We start from the raw sequence: 17450 nt of genomic DNA, 5'->3' as shown, positions 1-17450 counted from the left end.
AGCTGCAATTAATCTCTTTTCCAGTATTTAAACACAGAAAGGATTTTCCCTTTATTCATGTAACACTTCACATGTAGGAAAAATATATTGTTCCCATAACCTGCACTGTATTGTGAATTTGCTGACCCACAGATTCATGTTTGAAAATATATGAAGTCATACATCGGACCTCAGTTTTTGTTATGCTTACCAACATGACATGAGGTTTAATGATGGGTTTTTTTAAAATTGTTACTAGTCTTGGAGGATTAATGAGAATCTAAGTTAGTCTTAAGAATGCTCAGGTCATTCAGTCCTGACAGAACAAACCCAAAAAGGTGTTTTATTTATGACAACAAACTGGAAAACTTCTATTTTTAATAAAAGCATAATACACCCCAGATAAATGTTATTTAAACAGGTGTTCTCCAAAACCAAGAGTAGAGTTAACAACTTTACAGCCTTTAAGAAGACCCTTGTTGACTCTGCTCTTCCAGGAAAAGAGGAAGCCATCACTAATCTCTCACATTTCTACCACTGCCCCTAGATGAAGTCTAAAAAAGCATAACATTTTTGCATTATTAATGGTAAAAGGCAGTTCTTTGGTGGAGGAACTGAGAAAAAGTGATACCTGTAGCACAGATAAGGGTGATTAATTCAATGACAAACCTGCACTCATTGTTCTGCACCAAGACTCCCACTGTTTTGAGGAATTTGACAGAAAGCAAACATATATGAATTCTGTCCCTTTATCTCACAGTTTGCCAGTCAGTTTCTAACATCCAGATTTTCATTTCTCCAAAGAAAAGGAAAGATTAGCACACTACCAAGTTAAGGGCAAACAATAAGTCACACATAGTAGAATATAACATTCATGTCTTATTATTTCATATATAAACCTTTAAAGTGTTATCTAAAATAACACACATGGTTACCAGACAAAATAGCCCATATAAACTGTGCTGAAAATATCATTTTTATTTACAGGAACCTAATCAAAAAAAACTTCAATTGTGTTTGAGGTCTGCAACAACCTCCTGTGTCAGAGTTGGGCTCCAGCCTGGATTATTCTGCTGGGCAGAGCTCTAAGGAGGAAGATGCTCCTGGCCTTGCAGAGATGTGGCTCGCCTGCTGCTGGAAGGGGTGGGAAGCAGCTTGCAAACGATCACTCTTTGCTCAGGTGTGATGTCCTGTTACCTACTCCACCCTTCAGACTTTACAGTGACATGCAACCTTGGTTCAAGTGAACTCTAAATCTGCTCTTGGTTGTGTTCTGCATATACATTGTGAAATTTAGGAAAAAAAAAATCTTAGCCTTTCTGTTTTTCCAGCCTGGATTATTCTGCTGGGCAGAGCTCTAAGGAGGAAGATGCTCCTGGCCTTGCAGAGATGTGGCTCGCCTGCTGCTGGAAGGGGTGGGAAGCAGCTTGCAAACGATCACTCTTTGCTCAGGTGTGATGTCCTGTTACCTACTCCACCCTTCAGACTTTACAGTGACATGCAACCTTGGTTAAAGTGAACTCTAAATCTGCTCTTGGTTGTGTTCTGCATATACATTGTGAAATTTAGGAAAAAAAAAAAATCTTAGCCTTTCTGGTTGATCTTCTACATATATAGCATAATCATCATCTTCTAGTACTGCTGGTAACCACAGCTACAGGTAATAAGCAAAAAGAAAATCAGAAATAAATGGCATTATTTTATAGGCACTTCTAGAACCGTGTAATTTGCTCCATAGTTAATTTGCTGAATTCCAATATCTACTTTATAGGGGGAAAAAAAAAAAAACACAACTGCCTTGGGTTGGTTATATAAAAATGTTGCCTTTGAGAGCTACGAAATCCCACTCTGCTTTACCAAGCATGAATTAGATGCCAGAAGAATGATGCCTTGCAAAGACAGCACCCAGTATGCACTGAGAACCAGCCCTCACAGAGCCCTTGTATCAGCACCACCAGCACTTGTTCTTTCCTGATTTAATGAAAATACTGTGCTTCAAAAGAAACAGATAATCACATTATCTCACAGGCTTTGGAGCAGCCAAGCTCTCAGAAAAATCATTGAATAAGACAACAGGATTACAGCTTTAATGGCTACACGTTGTATCTGTCACAAAGCATGGACAACATTCACACTGAGGCTGCAAGATTATTACATGGTTACCTGTGCTCTATAAAATAGAGATGTCAGATTGAACAGATTATGAAATGGTACTGCAGTATGAGGTATTATTAGGATGTTGTTTTTATTATTATTTATCATTACCTATGACCAAGACATTAGTACTTCAGTGTAAACACTGCGAAACCTATACGTGATTGAACAGATGGGATATTGACAGATTTAAACATTTTGGATCTGTTGTCTATCCACGAGAACTAGAAATAAGGCATATGGTCAGCAGAATAGGAGAGTTTCAACAAACAGCCCGAGCGCTTTGCTTTCCTCCCACACACCTTAACTCTGCCAGTCATGCTGCTGGATTCCTCAAATCTCATATCTTGAGGAGGTCATACCTGAGGAAGGCTGTTAGCTGGCTGAAACATCATTCTTTTAGTTTTTTTCGCTTTCCTGTGTATAAAGGAACAAAAAAATGAATAGCTAAAGGGTTTAATCTTTTTACAAACCTTGACAGAGCTCTCTGCTAGGAAGGTAACTGCGCAGCCTGAGAGGCTTCATTTGCTCCCGCTCGCATATTTATACACATCTGACACTTTATTTCACTCAAGGGACTGTGACATAACATTGTAGAACAGATCATATATCCGTGATAGAAGCTTGACAGTTCTCCCAGACAGCCCTGCCAAAACTTCCCATCAGTGGATGTAAACAGAGTTAGCAGGGAGGCCACTTAGCAACCAAATGCTTTTGCTTTTGCAATCTTACAGCGTGGCGCCGTTTCCTTTTGGGCTGCACGCACTCCTGCCCGTACGACGGCCACTGGAAATCCTGGGATGGCACTGGGCTATTCTGTCTCTCCACGTCTTCAGAATCAGAGTCATCCTGCTGCATTGAAGGGAAATGCCTGTCTGGATAGATCTCTCTCAGTTTGTCCTCAAAGAACTCATCCAGGCATCGTCCAGCCTCAGCCACCTCAGAATCTGGCTGTGAGGGAATGAATAACTGTTCAGTGCTACCACACACGGAAATCATCTAGAATCAAACCCAAATAACTACCCCACCCCAACATCTTTCCTTGGCTCTGTCTGCTACATCTCCATTAGCCTCTGCACACTTTCTACAGGCCATTAGTCCCTCTGAATTTTCCAGTGTAAGTAAAAACCAGATGCTGCTGTTAAGGAACACGTTTGTGCACCTCTAAGAAGTGGAGAGGTGCAGTGAACTAGAAAGAACAGCGGTCATCACTGCTTAGGAATTTCTGTGCATTTTATTTTCCCTAGGTATTTAGCTGGCTGTGACTGGCTTCTCACAGCAAACACAGCAACATTCCATAGAGCTGTCTGTGAAGATGCCCCTCTTTAATTTTAGATCCGTATTTATCTCAAGTTCTCAGACACCTATATCATACAAACTTCATTCCTGTCATTAAAAAACCTCTGACATAACTTCCAATGAATAAAACTGATTAATACTTCTGCTTATCCCAATACATCTGACTTCCATGGAATCACTAGTTGCACCAATGTGACAGCCACTGCAAGAGCCAGCCCCTGCTTTGTCCCCCCCATGCATTTTAGAAACATACATAATTGAACTTTGCACAGTTCCAAAACATGAGACGCACGTCAGTCACAAGTTCCTCAGGTGCAGAGTAGTGGGACTTGTCTTTTTTTTGCAGTTTCCTTCGTATGGTGGACAAATCCATTGGCTTTTTGATGATCTGATAATAATGCCGAGCCTGAAATAAGAATAAAAGGCAGGTTATGAGACATTTTGAATTCAAACATTTCCTCTCCAGTGACTTCTTTGCAATTTTGGACAGAAGTCATTGCAGAAGAGTCCTTGCAGCATGTAGAGAGCTTTAATCTTTTAGTACCTACGCTTGCGCATCATCTTCCTGGGTGCTCTTTTATTTTATTAAAAACATATTTGTTTTCAAGATTGGTCCTAAAAATAGCACACTTCAGTGACTACTCTGCTGCTTGCACTTTGTAAAGTTTATCCCCAGATAACCATAACCCAAATTTAACCATTATCAATAATATATGTAACATTGATAACTAGCTGACATGTTCCCCAAGAATTACAAAAAGAATGTGCTGTGATACTTTCAGCTGATAATGTGGGAAGCAGTCTGTCAAGAGTGACTCAATATAGGATACTGTGCACTCTTTTAAAAATTCAACAAAAGCTTTTTTCAATGAGCATCAGCTACCAGGATATCCCACTTCTTAAATCTTTCAGGGTCTAAACCTACTTGTTAAGTAATTTGTTCCATAAGATCATTACAAGCTTTTTTAGGTGGAATGGGCTTGTATCATTATCTGAACTACTCCTTCACAACAAACCTTTATTTTCCCCCTCTTCAACTTCCAGCACATGGTGCTCCACTGTTACAATAGTGCGAGTCCCCACCTTCCTTAAAGCAGACCATTAATATTGCAAATTAACTTAATTAATTGTGGAGTGGATGGTTGAAGCATATATCTCTACATCTTCCCCTGCACACAGTCACATTTACCCTCTGTGCACAGCACAAGAAAAGAGGGAGATCAGGGTTGCTTCTAGAGCAGACCTCTCTTATGACAGCACAAGATTCTGCATGTACGTGGCAAGTCAACTCTTTTAATCCCTGGAACCCCTCATACACCTTTGGCATTCTACCAGCTTCTTAAATTGGCATTCAGACATGGCCTGAGCACTGGCCAAACATTTCCCTGCCTCTGGCCTGATACCTTCAAGGTACTTGGAAGAGGCAAACACCCACCATTCCCTAGGAAGCAACACTGTTCAGAAAAAAAAAAACCCTCTTGAGTACCTTTCAAGAAAAAAAAGAAGAAGCTTGTGAGGTTCTCGGTATTCTCTCAGATCCCTGTCCATGCAGTACTTACCAGGGGACTGACAGGTTCATGGAATGGGAGGCTCATACTGCTGCAGAATAGGGAGAGCACCAGTTTTTCACACTTCTGTGGAAGCCAAAATGGTAATACATTTTAATTCAAAACAAGGGCATTTCATTCTCACCCTTAGTTAATCAATCATACTAAAAAAAAGAGAATTCTCAGATTAATTTCTGGTGCAAATTGGCACACTCCACTCTAGTCAGGGGGACGTTTTGCCTCATAGCATTGTTAGACCTTGGAAAATAAGGATAGTCAAGAAATGCAAGAAATTAAATATTTTCCTGGAAATTCTTGGGAATTAATCAGTATCATTATTTTCTTTGTGTGCTCCAGATCTATTCCTTGGCTCTTGACTGAGAGAATAACAGCAACAATGTGGAAAGAGTTAAATGGCCAATGTTTCCCACTGCTCATATCCATTCATGCAAATTGATGTAAGTTGGTAGTACTGTATGAAAACTACTCCCTTTAATCATCATTAACTTGAAAAACACTTATACTAGTGTTTGGCTCATTTATTAGTGAAAAAAATGTACTACATAAACATTATAAGCCATATTTTCTCACAAACAATGGAATTTTTAATCAAGTCAATTTTCTAAATAGGACTTCACTATTCGGGACCTAAAATCCCAATAATTTTGCCCAGTTTTACCAAATCCAGTAGAAACAGGGCAAGCTTATCTTCTGCACTCAGTTGTGTGGACTCCTCCTCTCTATCCAGTTAACACCAATATAGACACAACATCTATTTTAAATTTGTGCCTTCCAAATACTAAGGACTTTAGGAAAAGTCAATTTCATTATTAGATGGAAGATTTGGTAGAGAAAACTAATAATAGGTACGTAAAGTGATAAGCTTTCCTCTAGGCTAAGAGCCTAAATAGCTTCAAGGGAACTAATGGGACATATGAAGAAGACTGTTTGATGATGTCAATCCAACTGAAAAGTGTCCAAAAAGTGTCTTCATCACAAAAATGTCATTGCGCTGACCCAAGTAGATGTCTCAGAAGGTGCCAAGTTTTAAAGGAAAAAGATTCAGTGTCACAAACCAGGCAAAACTGACTCGTGGAAGCTCTGTTCTTGAGTGTAACTTCCCTGTTCAAAGTAAGAAAATTTCCACATCTGCCTGCCTCATCTTTCCGTAACATTTTTTAAATGAAGAGCTATGTCAAGAAAGAAGACCAAATAATATACAAAATAACATATAACCAAATAATAGCAATGCTTTTGTTGTATTTACTGCTGTGTGCAACATTTGAGTAGCAGCCAGGTGAAAACCATCATCTGTCTCATGAAAAAGCAAAGCCTCATGCTGAGATCATATGGCCTGTTCTAAATAGTGCAATATATTTTATAATATCTATAATTCCCACCTTCTGGTCACAGTCACCAAGGCCATATTGGGCATTGTAGCTGTGGCTGTAGCGTGTGTTCTCACAGTCATACTCCACCTCTGGCTTCACTGGGTTACGGCAAAGCGAGCACACCCATTCTCCCCTGCAAAACAAGAAACCAAAAAATTCATGGGGAATTTTTTTCCACACCCTTGTGAAACGGCAAATCTCAGAAATCACTATTTGGAAAGCCACATCCTTAACTAGCATCATTATAGCAGGCAATCTGAAGCCCATCGTACTAGATATTCTTCATTGGATTTGAATCCACTTAGAAGTATAATCATTGCAGGTTCTGTTCTTTTCCTGTCACAAAGGAAAAGTATAAAACCGTGTTTGGAATAATCTACCAGCAGTGTATGCATCTGCACTGAATCAAGTTCTGCTTTGAAAAAAAAACCACTAAGGGAATACAGGCAGCAACTGGTTCACAAGACAAACCCAGACCCTTTCCATAACTGAGGTATTTATTATCAATTGATACAATAATTGACATATCTAAGAAATTAACATTATCAGAAAAGGTATGATAATACACAGGTCCCCAAACCAAACAGACATAATCCTGCAAGGGCATGCGTGCCCATGCTAGTAGATGCATTTTCAGAAACCTCTTGAAGAACTTCATGAAGGCAGTGATGCAACATCTACAACATCAGGGTCTGACTAGCTACAGTTGAAGGTATATTCAAGAATTATGAATATGGAACTTTAGTTAAGAGAATTAATTTACTTCTTTAGAGTTTAACTTTGCCTATAAATTCTATTCTAATAGGAAAACTTGGTTTTCACACTGTTTTGAAACTAGAAGGTAATAATAACTCCACTACTAGGGAAAAAGAATGAAAAGCCAAGAGCTGAAAAGTCCTGGGTTTTGAACAGAAAGGAGAAACCAGAATCTCCAAATTAATACCTTACAACATGTTTTTCTCAGCTGAGACAATGATTTGAGCTTGACTCAAATGAAGTAGACTTTGGTTCCACTTAGTAATGAATTCTATCAAAATTACAATTGCGTACCACAGTAATGTACATTATTCAGTCTCACTTTTAAGTTTGGTACGTGGACATGTGTCTATTTCTGGTTCATTGCATACAATCCATCTGAGACAAGTTGCAAGAGAACCTATCTTAGGGAAAGTAATGACTGAAATGCTTCCACAAAAGCCCTGATAATCCTACATTTCCCATAAAATTTGTTAACAAACTGAATAAAAACTCACTGATTGCCCCTCTCTTGTGCTAATCTCTTTCTGCCAAGAAGAGCTCATGTTTACACTCCAGATGCTACATGAGAGTTAGGTTTTTATTTTTCTCCAGTGAGTCACGTGAAAGTTTTTAAGTTCAGGTGTGTCACCTCCCTTGCTGTACTGGCCAGTTAACTGCAGGAAGGGCACAGTGACAGGAAACAGTTCTTTTTCATAATTCATCTAGTTCCTTGCATGCAAGACAGAAAAAGTATCAAAAAAGGCAAGTGAGAGATGCAGCCCTTGCTAAGCCTGAAACATCAATCCCTGCGGATATCTTCTGCCCCCAGGCAGTGAGCAGGAACAGCACAGTAGTGAAATGTCATCCATACTCACACTGGAAAGCTGAGCAGGGCTGGAACATGGCAGGAGAGATGGAAGACCTTGGGGCAGTGATCACAGCACAGCAGTTCTCCTCCATTAAGACACACAGCACAGAAATCCTCATTTTCAATTGGACTGACTTCCTGAGTAACTGGGGATTTTTTCATGCTGGAGATGCCATTGCTGAGCTTCTGATCAACAGATGGAGATTGTATCTGTCCTGCAGCCTGGGAGATGAAAAATCTCCCATCCTCTGAGTTCTCCTCTTTGGATTTCTGTCCTTCAGCTGGACTGTCTTTATTTATCTTGAAGGAAGAAAAATCTGGGATCACACAATCATCATTTTCACACATCAGCATAAAGCATCATTGATTACCTGCAGATAACCAAGTACTTCTTGTACTTGGAAGACACAACTACCAACAATTTTCCAACAAGTGCTTCCAAGTACTTCTCTGCAGTGAACTCCACTGGGGTTCAGGAGGTCCAGACTCTTGGCATTTGCCTCTGGCTGGCCAGCTCACCTTGGGCAGGTAATTTCCTCCACATAGCACAGTGTAGTAGCACTGTGAGAGAGCTGTGCAGATTCTACACCACAGGTGATAGAAATAGGATATTCTACAATCTCACGTGCAAATTTTATGGTAAACAGCTCAAGCCCCCACCATCCCCCCCCTCCTCCAAGAAAACGCCAAAAGTATAAAAAAGTATAGGTCTTTTTCCCGCCAGAAATTGCTGTTGTCTTCTGTGGAAAGAAGTTCACACCCAAGCCTCCACTGAAGCAATAGAATACAAAGCTTTTAAAAATCTGTTACACTGTGATTTCTGGGATTGGTTCCTACCACTCAAATACATATTCAGGCCAGTTTTAAGCTGCTTATCCTGTATTTGTAATCAGACAGGTGAGCCAAGTTGCTTCTTAGTATGTGAAAACACTACAAACTTCTCCAAAATAGAAGATGCAGGGAGCTCAAAGCTACATTGTCTTTACCACAACCCATCACAGAAGTACCTGAGGGTCAAACAAATCAGCAGACTTTTTTACCGTACAATATTCCAGAAACTGTGCCTACAAACCAGCGGGATAAAGGACAGGAGGCAGGTAAATCCTCAAGGAAACCCCACTCACCTTTATGGACATGCTTGAGGAGCGTGTGCCACACTCAATGACCAGGAGGAAGTTGCCCTCCTGCTCGTTGTCCTGTGGCTGGAGCTTGAACACCGGCAGCTGCCCCGCTTCCGAGGCGGATATCTTCAGGCGTTCCAGCCGCACGTAGGGCACCCTCTGCTCCTTTGGGGCAGCTCTGGAGCCAAAAGGACACTGATTAAATTCATCCACATCCCACAGAATTCCCCTCCCTACCCTGTTTCATGCACTATTGTTTGTGCTTCTTTTCCTCTGTGACTCTGGTGGCCAAATGCTGAACATCTTGATATTTTTTGACAAACCAATTCTTTAAGAAATGTGAATGCAGTCACTTTAAATTATTCATATGTGTAAATACATTACTAACTCCTGTGATAAAGCTTTGCCCTGCTCTGTGTATTCTTAATTACCACAATTAAAGTAATATTTTCTACTTTTCAGTGTGGCTGGTTTCAACAGGAATACAGTACATCATCAGCTTTACCATATTATCACAGCAGTAGCTAAAAAATCAAACTGTATAAAACTGTTGAGGTAATGTTAATCCTATTCCCATTATATCTTTTAGCTTTCATTAGGGCTTAACACTTTCTAATTGTTCAAGTGAGATAAGTTTGCAAGTGTTTATTCATTCTGGAAAATGACACAGAAATACATGAATTCACCACTTCATTTCCATTGCTGTTTTCAAGTTGGAGAGCACTTCACAACTTTCAGAGCTAATACCTATAAGGAATCCAGAATTCTTTTGAAGTTCTCCATCATCATTAAGTATACCAAATTTTCTAAATACATGCATAAAATTTCACAGCCAGGGCTTTTGTATAAAAAAAGACTCTGCTACCTGACATTCTGATTGCTTTTCATATCCATTTCAAAATGTTCCTTTTCACAGTTATTGGAATCTGGAACAGAAGATAAGAAAATGAATAAAATATTTATAATATCACAGGCAGATTAGGGTAGAAAGTACTTCAATATTCATGTACTTCTGACTGGTGTTTAATATGATATCATAAGTGAAATATGGAATAATTTCATCTATATGTATAGAAAATGTGCATGCTATTTTCTCTTCTGGTGTAGAGCCTTTGTCTTTCTTTTTTACTTTTAACCACAGCTTCTGTTCTAAATAGAAGGCGCATATATTAAATATTTTGTGGAAATGGTTTCTTTCCTAGAGAATTATATATGTACACAGCCATATCACACACATCCATATACATGGAACAACACAAGTAATCCTCTTTGCCATACAGCCTTCACTTGACAAAAACACACCCAACAAGATCTGAACCCCCAGGGCTCAGGAAATCTTTGTGATCTCCAGCTCCCTGCTAAGCAGCTACTGGATAATTCCAGTTACTTAAAAACAGGAAGTAAATTGTGTCTCCCATCTGCCACCACGGGACAGAAGTCACACTATAATTCCTTTCTTTCCTCCAGTATCTGGAACATATAAACACATGAACACAAAACTATCTGCTATTTATTTAGCTGTAGCTCTATGTAGCTGTATCAGCATATGGCTGTAGTTTTGACTGACATTAAACACAAGTAATAACACACTTCTGGGGAGATGGGCTAGGTCAGAGACAAACATCTCTGTGGATGTCCTCAGAAATATAACTCCACTGAAAAATTCCGTAATCTCACCTTTTGTTAGGAATTAGTTTGACACAGCCAATACAAACAAGAATATCATGGTTATCTCAAGCTAAGAGAGGGCCAGGAAAAGATGATTTTTAAAAGAAAATCTAGCTCAGGTCAACAGTACCTGCCACAAGGAACAATAAAATGAAGACTAACATGGAAAGGTGCATTTCACATCACACCTAAGGCATTATTCACGTGTGATTTTTGCTCAGGTGAAGGGTGGGTAGCCCTGTCATGGACAGAATTACTAAAGGGAGACTGCACCCCAAGCTGAAGGAGCAGCTCTCACTGCACACTGCCAAGGCAGAGGATGTTCCTGTGGTGCTGGCTTCCTACATTAAGCAACATTTCCATCAGCAACTGGGCCCATCAAACAATAGTGCGTGTAAATTTTGTGGGAAACACCAACTAGAGGGGTTGCACCATGGAGAATGTTTTCAGTTAAAAATAGACCTTAGTGCATCAGAGGAAAAAATCTCCTAAATCAGTAGGACTAAATTGAAGTAACCATGCTCATGAAGGGTTAGATGAATGTAATCCCAAAGGAAAACAACCAGCTAGGGAAAATGTTCTTGGAAGGAATTAAGGGCTAAAGTGTGCTGTTCTCTACACAATCAACCACCTAATACTGCTGCTGCAGAAGGGAGAAATGCCATCCTGCAGGGTATCACCAGCAGCAAGGAATGTAAAACACAAGGAGCTGATATCCTGATTCTGCATGGCATCCCAGAGGCCTCAGCTGAGCACTGCATTTGGCTGTGGGCAGCACTCCTTAATTGCAGAGAACCCAAAATAGCACAGAGGAATGAGGTGGTTTTGAAAAAATTAAACCCCTGACCCATGAGGAGAGGCTGAAACCATCAGATTTGTTTAGTCTAGGAAAGAGAAGAGGAAGGAAGGGTGTTTATGCAAGTCATAAGAAAGAAAAGTGGCTGTAAGAGGGAAAATGATCACAACTCTGTACAATTTTTACCACATCCCGTATGCCTAGGATAAGAGTTATTTTGTTTTAAATTAGGCTGAAATGTTTAGGTTTGCTATTAGAAAAGGATGAGTCACTGGAGACATATACCAGAAGGAATGAGGCTTGGCAGCACAGCACTGCTGAAGCCAGCAAGTCCTACCCAGAGCCACCAGCAGAGTTAACATTGCCTTTGCAGCAGAATTAATGTTTTATGGTGCACTGGTGACTCTATCTCCTCAGGTCTCCCCTCACTGCATGCCCCTAAACACTGACAGGACAGGAATTGCTCGCTCCTGGTCCTTCCTTGTGAAAAGGGAGCAGCACTGAATTCAATCCTCGAGGCTTTCCAGCCTCTTGCACAACAGGACCTGCATTTTATACCCAGCAAATCTGTAGCATCCACTAGTGACAGTGAGATTCTGAAGGCTGGGGCTGCCTGTGTGTGGGGTGTCACACAAACCACACCAGATACCACATTGCTTGCTGCTCCTCCCCAAGAAACTTCACCCTGCCTTTAGGGGTGCTCTTGATTCTTACAACTCACACAAATGATTGTGGCATAATTGCCACGGTTTGGCATAGGACACCGAAGAGAAGACAAATACATCTCCTTGGCTCACTGGGCTAGGCCTCCTTTGTACTAATTAGAATTCTCTGAATAAAAATACAGCACAGAGAGAGAAATATTAATTCATCTTTTACAGAGAAATGCAGCCAAACATTGGCATAAGCCATGGGATAACAGCTTGATCCTGCAATCCCTTGCTTGCATGAATAGCCCCATTGACTTTCAGAGTTTGCAGGAATGAGGCTTTAGAGTGTAGCACAACGATGTTGGCAATTTGCCCATGAAAAGAGTTAAGTAAAGTCTAATTCTCCATTAGGGCTGAAGAAATAGGCCTTGGCTGAAGGGAATGTTCCACAGTAGACAGAGCCAAGCAAAGGCACATGCTGTGCAATGTGTTAACAAAAATTTGGTATGCTACTGATGTGAAGGACTTAGCAGAAGCCACATTACATTTTGGAAGTAATGTGGGTTTTTTTAATTGAATTTGGACTCTTCAAACCAGCTCTTCAATAGTCATAACTGCAGGTCTTGTTAACAGGAGTGCTTCTAAAAGAACTAATACTCCAGGTACTTCACACAGTCACACTTGTTTCTGGTTCACAGATGAGGAATGTTACAAATTCAAAGCATATCATTTCCATGTTTTTTTCCCCACAAATGAGATCAAACACACTTTTCCATTGGATTAAGTACTCTGATAACATTTGAAGCTTGCTGGAAAAGCACATTTACATGTAAGTATATTAATAAGCATACTGCTTTACCATGCTTGCAATGCACAGTGCTAAGAAAGAAAAAAACCCCAAAACCTAAAGGAAATAATTAAAAGCCTGGTACCTTCTTTGCTTCTAGGTTGTCTTATTCTGGCATTCACAGGCAGGAAAGAAGTGTTGCTGAGCAGTTCAGAAGGAGAAGTGCAATGCTGAGACTTTTTGATTGAAAGATTAATAGGTTCTTCCATCACTTTTTGCATAGAAAGTGTTAACTCATTAACTACCTCTTGCCCAGCAGTAGCCAAGCTGTTTTCTAGTAGACAATCCACAGTGCTGAAGTCTTCATTTTCTAGCTGTGAGGGGTGGGAGAGAAAGAAATGCAGAATTCTATTATGAGTTTTTCTTCTTTTCATGTTAAGAATATAATTTGTAATCAGTCTTCAAATACCAGCTAAGGAAAACTTTACTAATTGAAACAGTATTTTGAGTGATTGACCAACAATAATGTGCTGTAAAATTGAAGTGGATTCCCTCTCAGCAGAGGAGTTTGAGCCGTCCCTACCTTGCATTTAGTGCCTCCCTGGAGTGCATCACCTGGGGTAAGGCCAGCAGGAGCCCCCGGGCTCGGGTCACTGGGAGCCCTGCCCAGAGCCAGGCTGTAGCTGGGCAGGGGCTCTGGTGCAGTGTCACACTCACAGAGGGCAGCTGGGGACAGGCCAAGCGTCACAGCAGCTGCACCTTTCACCTCTGGGTCAGCCGAGCTGGATAACCTTGGTGGAGATAATTCCATCTCTGTGCTGTTTGGAAAGCCCACAAAGCTTAGGGATGCTGAATGCTGGGAAAAGCAAAAAGAAGAAAAAATCCAATATATTAATAAGCTTTTCAGCAGCAAAATGCTACTGTTCTTTCTATAACAGATGAGATGCTCAGTTTCAGCTTGACACAATCAAACAGTTGTGTCACAAGTGCTGTAAGAATCTATTGTAATCCTATGGTTTTTTCATAAAAGCTTTAGATTCTCCACCATTAAAACTGAAAACTGGAAAAGGAGACAACTGAGTTACTCTTCTGGTGATTGCAAAAAATGTCTTCCTTAGATCAATTCAAGGGATTCTGATTTTTAACTCCTACAACGATTGGGAAATCTACATAGAACAGTGTACCAAATTAATCCTTGGCATAAACCAAATCATTTTCCATAAAATTTTCCCAGAAGAAATAAGATTCAAATCAGAAATTTTGTCATTTTATTAAAAGAACATCAGATCATTCAGAAAGAAGATTCAGAAGAAATAAGATTTAACTCTGACTTCAGAACATGAAGTTATTTTTTCCTGTTAATGATGGTGAAATCTTTCTATGATAGCTGAGTCGGTCCCATCAAAACCTGAAGCACTTCCCCTTTAAGTAACATAGATTAAATGCAGAAATATCCTACATGTACTAATGAGGAAACATGTCCAGTTTCCAAAGAAAAGGAATATTTACCAAAGCATCAACATGAAATTTTTACTGTCTCATGATTTTTCACTACCAAACCCACAGAGACACTGTTGCACGAACCAAAGCACCCCCACTCATCTAGGTGACTTTCTTAAGCTGCCTCACACCCTGGAATGTGGGACTGCATTGGAAACAAGACCCTTCTAGCATCCATGTGAAGCAAACAGAAGCAATTTTAGGAAGTGATCTGTGTCACTTGAATACACAACTTTCCCTTGATTTCATCATAGTGCATTGGTGTTTCACCCTTTACATTGACTGACCATATCCCTTTTATATCCTTCATTTGCAATACAGTAGTAGCACTCATTTTAATATAAATCAAGCCAATAGAAACATGTCCATTGCATCTGAATTAGAGTTTAAATTTATGGTTGTACTTATTTCTCCACTAGAGGCCTGTGACTCAGAAGTGAATCTGAGATAGGATCCATTTCCTAAATTTAATTAGTATTTTTCTCAACACACACTCCATTTGGGATTTTGATAATTTTGTCCATCTCAACCCCACAGTGGTGAAGACTGCAGCCTAGCCTGAGCTGTCAGATGTGTCTGTGTAAATCCTACCTCCTGCCAGGCTTGAATTCCTCTGCTTGCAATGCACAGCAGCTCTGTGCCAAGACAACACTCCCCACAGACCCTAATTCCCACCCAACAATGGATGCAATTTAATTTCCTTTTTGTCAATTTGCAATAGATGCTATGATGGGAGCTTTGCCTGAAGAGTGACCACTTAATCTGATGAGACAAAATACACCTGCACTTGAGAAAGAGGTCAGTTCTTTGCAGAGCCAGCAGAGGTCTGTGCCATTCCACCACACAAAGCTGCAGTGAGCCTGCTCTAAACTGTCCCTCCATGCAGAAGGCACCCCAAGGAACACTGGGTTCCTACAGCCAACGGGAATTGGCCACTCTCCCCCTATTGAGTCCAACAGACACCCCCAAATCTAAGTTCTTTGAGCTGTCACAACTTTTTGGAAGCAGCTGGAACAAGTCACACATGTTTTTCCCACCTTACATTTGAGCAGAAAATTAGACCACAGCCAATAAGGAAATGCACCAGAGGAGGCCCAAGCTTGCAATATAGTCTGTCTGATAGAGCATTCCTAAGAATGATGAGATTTCAAACCAAAGTTATCTCCACAAGGTCAGCAAGGAATCCACTTTTCAAGGCCACACATCCTAAAGTCCACAAAGATCAAAAATGTTTATTTTCCACCCCTATTTGCTTGAAACAGGTTCCTGCAATTACAGTGACAAATGGGACCTACTAAGTACAGATTCTCCTTCATTCCATCACTCACTTTATCACAAGATCTTTTTAAGATGACAAAATTAACACGTGAATTGTTCCCATACCACTCACAAAAAACTAAAACAAACAAGCAGAATTCATGTTCAAGCTGAAGATGAACTGTAATCAGCCCTTGCCTTTTCCCCTTATTTCAAAGTCTGCTGTGAGCATTAATTAAGCCCCTGTGAGGTAGCTAAATATTTATTTAGTCATGTTCTCCACAGCATGGAGCATCCACAAATTCGAGTCCATAGGAAGTACCCTACAGCTGTCCTCCATTGGGAATGGCCATGCTGAGGTATACACATGGAAGGCACACCACCCAAATTTGCTCCCAATTAACTGGAGACCTCCTGGCCTTTCAGCTCCTCCACACCTTCCTTGACTCATTTACAAGCACGTGCCACCATCTCCTGTAGTGACACCTGGCCCTCTGTGTGCAGCTCAGCTGAAATGTTCCCCCTCCTGAGGCAATTCAGGTTTACTCCTGGCTCCAGTGAGACAACTTTACTTACTGGGAGCAGTCACTGGGATGACTCCTACTGAAGGAAAAAAAAAAAATGGAGACACACATAAGATTTTCAGAAAGGTGAAATTCAGTTGCATGGTGTGGCTATGTCCTTTTTACTCTTCTAGCTAGCATCAGTTTCTTCAGAGATCTTTTTAGATTATATAAGCCAATGTAAAACCTTACTCTTGTTAAAAAGAATAATGAGGCCATCAAACTGCCATCTGTCTTTCCCTTGGGGCAAAAGTTAATTTTGTGGTTATTTTAATGATGAAGCAACATTATGATCTTTCAGTGCAAAATATTAAAACTCACAGTTAAGAACAGACACATTCCATCCTGATCCATGGAGCTGCTGTCAAGTGTGAAGTGAACAATGCACTGGGAACAAGGCTCATTAATAGACTATTAATTCACTCCCTAAAATAATCATTTCTTTTGCCATTAGCAAAAAATTCTCTTTTCCCTTGACAGTTCAGCTAGATTTTGCAAATGGGACGCCTTTAAAGGATTTATCTGTTTTATAAAAAGCTCTATTGCTTTTACATTGCAACATTTGAACAACAACAAGCATTAATTATGCTCTTGGGCAGAGGGTGGCTTCAGCTGTTAGTTAATTTTGAACTTTTTGACATTTTAATGTACAGTCTGGAACACTGAACAACATCTGTGTCACTATAAATGGAATTCTCATTGTCTCATAATTAATTTTGGTCTGATGATCCTTATAATATAATGGCAGCAGCATCACCACCCCAAAATGCCTCCTACTACAATTTTCTTAGCTATGGTAGTGAAAAGTAAGAAGAAAGAACATGCAAAGTGCCTGCAGACAACAAAAAATAAACATATGCTTCAGTTCAAATATTGCTTTGATCACTGTTACATTCCAAAAAGGTCCAGTGCAAACATGCAGCACCAATACAGAAGAATTCTGAGAAGCGAATACTTACCTTGAAACAGTGGGATTAGGATTTGTTAGGATTGTTTTGGCAAAGCCTCGGGGCTGTTGACATTAAGTGTCACTGATAAAGGAAGCTAAAACTGGGAACCGCCAATTCTCTTTGCTATGGGAGAAACACCACGCTGCAAATGGATGCAGAGTAATGAACGGCTGCTATTAAGT

The 17450-nt window shown here is 40.2% G+C and overlaps 1 protein-coding gene across 3 annotated transcripts in view; it reads right to left on the bottom strand.

Annotated features, from left to right (window-relative positions):
• Positions 1 to 1548: 1548 nt before the first annotated feature.
• The window catches only part of TRIM66 (tripartite motif containing 66), a 45346-nt gene continuing 29444 nt past the window's right edge, over positions 1549 to 17450 (bottom strand). For 2 of the 3 annotated variants that reach the window (XM_039707756.1, XM_039707758.1), the window contains exons 11-19: positions 13582 to 13854; positions 13144 to 13372; positions 9963 to 10023; positions 9101 to 9275; positions 7984 to 8276; positions 6380 to 6503; positions 4992 to 5066; positions 3686 to 3838; positions 1549 to 3084 (exon numbers count right to left, since the gene is read on the bottom strand). In XM_039707756.1, coding sequence (XP_039563690.1) covers positions 2815 to 3084; positions 3686 to 3838; positions 4992 to 5066; positions 6380 to 6503; positions 7984 to 8276; positions 9101 to 9275; positions 9963 to 10023; positions 13144 to 13372; positions 13582 to 13854 — 1653 coding nt within the window. In that variant the 3' untranslated portion in view covers positions 1549 to 2814. The remainder of the gene's footprint in view (positions 3085 to 3685; positions 3839 to 4991; positions 5067 to 6379; positions 6504 to 7983; positions 8277 to 9100; positions 9276 to 9962; positions 10024 to 13143; positions 13373 to 13581; positions 13855 to 17450) is intronic. The other variant, XM_039707757.1, reaches the window with a different exon arrangement.

The sequence above is a fragment of the Passer montanus genome, unplaced genomic scaffold (genome assembly GCF_014805655.1).
Source record: "Passer montanus isolate IOZ18808 unplaced genomic scaffold, ASM1480565v1 scaffold2, whole genome shotgun sequence".
NCBI classification, from domain to species: Eukaryota; Metazoa; Chordata; class Aves; order Passeriformes; family Passeridae; genus Passer; species Passer montanus.
This window is presented reverse-complemented; position numbering and strand designations above follow the sequence as displayed.